The following is a 6076-nucleotide window of genomic DNA, read 5'->3' as shown; positions in this document are numbered from 1 at the left end:
TTGTTAACGAACGAAAGATGAAGAAAACCGTAAGTAGGATCCGACAGCATGTATAGAAGTTTCTTGAAATTCAGATGGATGCGGCAAAAATTGGATGAAAGCAAAATTTATACCTACAAAAACAGGAACCTTTGATCACACGAGACACGCCAAATTTGCGAAACAGACTGCCTGGCTAGCATCCTCAGGGAGTGACAAGATGGCAATTTCATTGACAGCGAGTGAATACTCAGCTCCTGTCCGTTTTCTGCTGGAAGTTACCTGAGATATTGACAGTTTGACACCACAGATAGAATGCACCTTGCGGACAAATGCATGACATGATTTGCGGTCGGTGAACATGTATCCGTGCTGATCTAGCACGCGTGATGAGAAAATTTTGACTTTTTTTTTCTCAAATAAATCGTGTAGAGATTTGTTGGCTGAATTCTGCTCAAGCATAAGCCACATGATACCCTGGAGAAACTCGTGGGGAAGCTCGTCGAGAGAAAAATTAATAAAAGCTTATCCCATAACCATCAGATTATTTAGGTCAACTGGAAGGCTATCCACGTTCTTTTTCTTTACAAGTAACACGTTCAGAAGTTCTTGACCAGTTTCAGGTTTGATAGCACTATGTGGCTTTGCATTCTTGTGGTCAAGGCGTGATTTAGTTGTTGCAAGTAACCAGATTTCTCTGACAATATATAAGAACTTAGTAGGATCAGCGATCGTGTATAAGCACTCAAATTTGAATAGTACAACCTCTGTTCCTAAATATAAAACGTTTTGGGAGTTTAAATTTCAACTGAAGTTCCAAAACATCTTATCTTTATGAACTGATGGAGTACCTACTAGGATCTAACACGACAATGAGGGACTGACCAATGCAAGCTGGCGTTGCTTCTGCCAGCAACATGGAGAATTGAGATGCACAACGCCTCTAACATACATGTCCAGAGACGGGCGCAAAAGCCAAACTCACCGATGCAAGATCTTCCTCGCGTGGCGTGAAGGCGAAGAGCAACAAGGCCGAGAAGTTCATGGAGGTCCTGTCTGTGCTTGTCGACTCACGGCATGGAGCGCAACTAGGTCTTCATTTTACTTGGCAATGGAATGTTTGACAAGAACAGGCAAGGCATCCATGAACTCCTCGAGCTTGCTCCTCTTCTAGATCTCATCGACTTTCTTCGTGGCCTCCATGTGTATATACATATTGTGGAGGTGAATGCAAGCCTGGTTTCCATCCATCTGTATATATATGTGTGTATACATAATATATTAATATGGGCTAGCGCCGCAGACGCCGGCCGGCCGCAGCAGTGGCACCAAATGGATGGCCGTGTGCCTAGATAGCCAGCTAGCTAATTTTAGCTCCGGGTTAATTTTAGCTTTGTTTCTCGACCACATCAAGCAATGACCACATATACACACAGAAAAGCAATCAATTGTAATACATGGACGGCCAAAGCAGTCGCCAGTACACACATACACAGACTGGAGACTGCACATACACAAACACACAGCACAAAGCTAGAATACATAATATTTCCTCCGAAACCCTAGCTAAGCTCAGCAGCTGCCTCCATATGTTGGTGTCCCTGCTTCGAGCTAGTTGAAGACAGAGGGATTGGTGGTTGCGCTGCTCACCTGGACCTCCAGCACCTCCAGCTTCCGCTCCAGGCTGTCGAGCTTCTCGTTCAAAGCCGCCAACTTGCTCTTTGTCGTGGCTTCTGCAGCGAGACAAACGAAACAGGTTAGCGAGGCTACCACCGTCTTTAATTATCTGAATGATTCCTTAATCCGTTTACTCCGCACCCACAAATGGTTATATAGTTGTGCGACTTCGCTATGTATCGAGCAGAGTTCAAAGCTAAAAGCTGACGCCAATCTGATTCTTCTCACAGGTTATATAGCTAAAGGATATCATGAATTGACAATTATATAGCTAAAGGATATCATGAATTGACCATAACTAGAACGATTGTCGGAAGGAGCAGAAAACATGGGCATAGCTGTAGCAAACACCTTATCGCTTGTGGGTGTGCCTTATATGGCCATGCCTGAACTGAACTAGTACCAGGGACCATGTTCATGCATTGTCAATGGGGCTGCCGGGCAATGGTCAAAGTCTAAAAAGAACATTTGTTTGTGAGGATACAGAGTTATTATTACCTGGACATGAGCAAAATCTCACAGAACTTATTACATGAGTGTGGAAGCTCAAGCCTCAGGAGAATGTATCATGTGAAACCAAAGAACTGGTGTACCAGCTGCACCAGTAATACTTGGGTCGTCGGATGGTAAATAGTGCTGTTGAATTGTGCGAACATGAACAATCGACCCCTCGTTGTTGACGAAGACACTGCACGTTCGTGGCCTCACCGGTGGCGTCAGGCATGCCCTCAGCCAGAGAAGCTTCGCCCTCGCTGCCTCGTGGAAGCACTCCTCCTCGTCATCCCCCGTTGCCTCCGCCGTCAAGCTTGCTCCCATCCCCTCTGAGCTTCATGGCGCAGGGTGCCGTGCACAAACAGCTCATGTTTTGACGCCCTCTCCTGTGCCACCCCAGATCCCTCTGTCTTGGGACAGTCTGCCAACTTCACATACAGAAGACGAGGGGCGAATTTTCTAGCCCTTAGCTTCCAATGGTGCCACCATACACGACACAACAGGGGAAACCGGAAGAGAGACAATGGGGATTCAAGTTGAGAAGGACAAATCACGCAGTTCAGAGATACCATTAAGGTCGTGCTGCAAATGTGCTATCAGCACACGTGGGCTCTCAACATCACACTTGGTTTTTAGAAACTGGTGTGAAATGTGCAGCCATTGCAACGGTCTGGGATCCCGTGTTGTGCTGCGTGTCTACGATATTGGCGACTGGCTGATTATAGTGGACGTGTGTTTTCATGTTAGAGGCAGAATAAACTCACCTACACGGAGCAAGTTTGACCCAGGGACTTCATTGTCCAGATATATATGGCTAAAATACATATAATAAGTTAGAAATACACTTGTGACAGTGCCACTTTTCCTATGCAGAAGTAGGATTTTACACTTGCAATGGTACAAATGCATCATGTTCCTATGTTCAGTAGTGTTAGGGCATGACCAATGATGGGCGCTTGTGTAGACGCTTGAGCTGACAAAGAAAGAAAATTAATCCCAGCGTTCTTAGGCAAGACTCCAAAGCTACAACGCTAGGCTCCAACATGAGGTGCTTATATTTATCCAACAGATTCCCATGCGGCAAGCCAAACTCTATACAAGCACCCGGTGCAACATCTGGAGGCGATGCCTGAAATTAAGCGTCCATAAGCCAGGATCCTAAGACCCAACTGCCATTTTGCTGGGATTAGAACCCTGGCGCCCGGGCTTAGCCTCCCATTATAGATGCCCTTAGAGGCAACTGACTGGTTATCATCTAACTAGTTATAGGAGAGTCTAAATTATTTGCAGATGATAGTAAGAGGCACACAAGGAGAATGAACCAGAGCTCACTGGGCGTGGACTAACCATGGTGGCATTCATCCGTTATCATCTACACACAGCCAAAGCTCAACAGCAGAGCCACACAGAGCAATTCATCATTTAGCATCTACAGTCAAGGAGTTGCAATGGTGGCCAGTTTAGGCCTAACTGAACCGAACCTCATCGGCGACACGAAGGGGGCTGCTAATGGGGCGGCCGTCGTCGTCGCTACTCGATCGACCTACACGGAAGAATCAAGGCTTGGAGCGGCGATCCCTATGGTCTGAAACAAACGTACGAATTGGCATGCCGTGATGCAGTTGCAGAGTGCAGATTCACAGACAGAGCTCAGCTGGTGTTGGTCAGAGAGGCGATCTATCTATCTACTATCTAGTCAATTCAGCTACAGCAGATCCAGTTCGACCCTACTGCGGCAAGCAAGCAAGCAACCAGAATGGGGAAACGGATTTGGGGGTCGATCTGGGAGGTGGGAGGGGGGCGCACCGAATCGGAGGAGGAAGTCGAAGAGGCGGCGGACGTTGAGGGAGATGTTGGAGATGAACTCGCGGTTCTCCCAGTCCGCCTGCACCGCGATGCCCACGTTCACCGCGCTCCCCATCCCGCCGCCCGCGCGCGCCATTGCCGCCGGCCCCTTGCTGCTGGTGCTTCTTCTTCCCCCACCTACCTACGAGTCTATGGAGAAGTCGCTGCCTCTCCCTTCGTTTCAACGCTACGCTTCGGCTGGGCTTTTGGGCCGGGTTCGTGGGCTGGCCATTCGCTCGTTTCTGTTGAGCCCCAGCTAGGGGTGTAAATAGTACGGATAATTTCCGCTTTAAATGCCCATCCGGATCCATATTTGAGGATATGGTACGTATTTTTTTAGAATCCGCAGAAGATAGATGTGGATGTGAATATTGGTCAAGAGGACATCCGAAGGATACGGTAGCGGATATGATATCGTTGGATTATCCGACATTTTGGACGGATTATCCCAAGTTTTGAAAGAAGATAATCCGAAATAAGGTCAACCCTAAATATCCACACAACATAGTTAATTAGTACATCGACTTGGCTATGTATGCTACTAGCTTGCTACTTTCCATGTTGTATGAATGAACAAGTGTGGAAGTTTGCCTATAGTCCATTGTTACATATTTTGTGCTCACATTTTTCACATAAAAGAAATATTTTCTCATTTTATTTGTATATTTTCTAAAATATTCGCTCCCAATTCGAGTCCGTTCCGAATCTGCTCCATGTCCATAATCCGATATAATCCGCATTCGAATCTGCATCCGATCATTATCCGCACCGATTCGTATCCGCTACAAAAATATGGTGAAGGATATGAAAATAGCATTATCCAATTCGATCTGATCCATTTACATCCCTAGCCCCAGCCCATCAGTTCTGCTGCATCCGAAGGTGAATACTAGGCCTTAGGTCTGGACCTTTTAAGGTCTCTCTGGAAAAAACTAAGCTTCCCTTATATTTTTCTGCTCTAAAAAAGGTCATACTTTTACCACAGCAAGACCTGAGTATGTGCACACATGGCAATGTGGCATAGATGTCTATGATGGTGGATTCAACGCCGCATGGAGCCACGATAACACTGATCGCACGGTACGAAAAGAATTCTCGTGGTTCCATCCAAAGGGATCAATATGTGGCTCTTGATCCAGTGAGTGTCGAGTTCTTTTGGGTGAGTGGTTATCTTTGTTTTGTGATGCTTTTGTAATTTGTATCCCTTCTCTTCTTCATCCATAGTACAATGCAAGAACAACGACCTTGAAATGGACGTGCCATCCAGCCACACAGTGTGTTTGGCAATCCTAGGTTTAGAGCACATCTATATAAGATCTGGAGGCCAAAGCAGGACAAAGATTTTTTCACCGCTGCACCACCTATAAATTGAAGAGCTCTACATCAACATCGTGACAAGATTTGTAGATTATTTTGAGAGTTCAAATCATTATTATAATCTATATATCTCGTATTAGTAACCATCATAACCTTGTAATCTTGCATTGAGAAAATAAGAGAACAAAGGCAAAAGTAGGGTTGTTACCCTTCTTCAAGGACTGAACTGGTCATCATGCGTCCCCAACTCTGTCTTCGTTGAGCATGTACAATATATGATATTACTTCACCATATGATAATGACATCTCCAGGTTCCCAAACACCTCAAGATCATACGAACTTCGACTACACGACCATATATGAAGACCTTTGATCAACAAAGAAACAAAGTTTGTATCTCCTCATTGTGGGAAAGAGTACTCAACAACACCACAACCCGTCAAAGTCACAAACAACAAAAAACCCTAAAAGTAAGCGTTGAACGGATCTCGAATGGAATTGCCTTGCAACACCTTCACCGTAGTGGAGCCAAGAGAGCCCCCAATGAATAAAGAAGGAATGGCATTGATATTATTCTTTGTCATAAGATGTCACCATCTTATCATTTCGACCACAAGACCAAACCCTAGATAAGGAGACACGACCCTCTCCGCCGAAGGACCATCAACCCTACATCACTTTTTCGGTCTCCTAGCGGTGCCAAGGAAGGGGGTGACATAGGCATCCCAAATGGGCCTGCCGAAGATAGTACCCGGGGTTTACTGA

General features: G+C 45.8%; 1 protein-coding gene across 1 annotated transcript; it reads right to left on the bottom strand.

Moving 5' to 3' along the window:
* Window positions 1–1388: 1388 nt before the first annotated feature.
* On the bottom strand, window positions 1389–4154 carry LOC127313138 (probable protein BRICK1). The gene is made up of 2 exons (XM_051343686.2): window positions 3955–4154; window positions 1389–1712 (listed from the first exon to the last, which is right to left on the bottom strand). The coding sequence occupies exons 1-2, from the start codon at window positions 4088–4090 to the stop codon at window positions 1591–1593; spliced, it is 258 nt and encodes an 85-aa protein (XP_051199646.1). The 5' UTR covers window positions 4091–4154; the 3' UTR covers window positions 1389–1590.
* Between the last annotated feature and the right edge of the window lie 1922 nt (window positions 4155–6076).

The sequence above is a fragment of the Lolium perenne genome, chromosome 7 (assembly GCF_019359855.2).
Source record: "Lolium perenne isolate Kyuss_39 chromosome 7, Kyuss_2.0, whole genome shotgun sequence".
NCBI lineage: Eukaryota > Viridiplantae > Streptophyta > Magnoliopsida > Poales > Poaceae > Lolium > Lolium perenne.
The sequence above is the reverse complement of the archived record's forward strand: the minus strand, read 5'-3'. Positions and strand labels throughout refer to the sequence as shown.

Bases quoted from the DNA above. Each gene is read 5' to 3' on its own strand.
- LOC127313138 (XM_051343686.2), bottom strand. From the start codon at position 4,090: ATGGCGCGCGCGGGCGGCGGGATGGGGAGCGCGGTGAACGTGGGCATC. The intron at 1,713-3,954 runs GTGCGCCCCCCT...GTCTCGCTGCAG, and splicing joins CGACTTCCTCCTCCGATTCG to AAGCCACGACAAAGAGCAAG.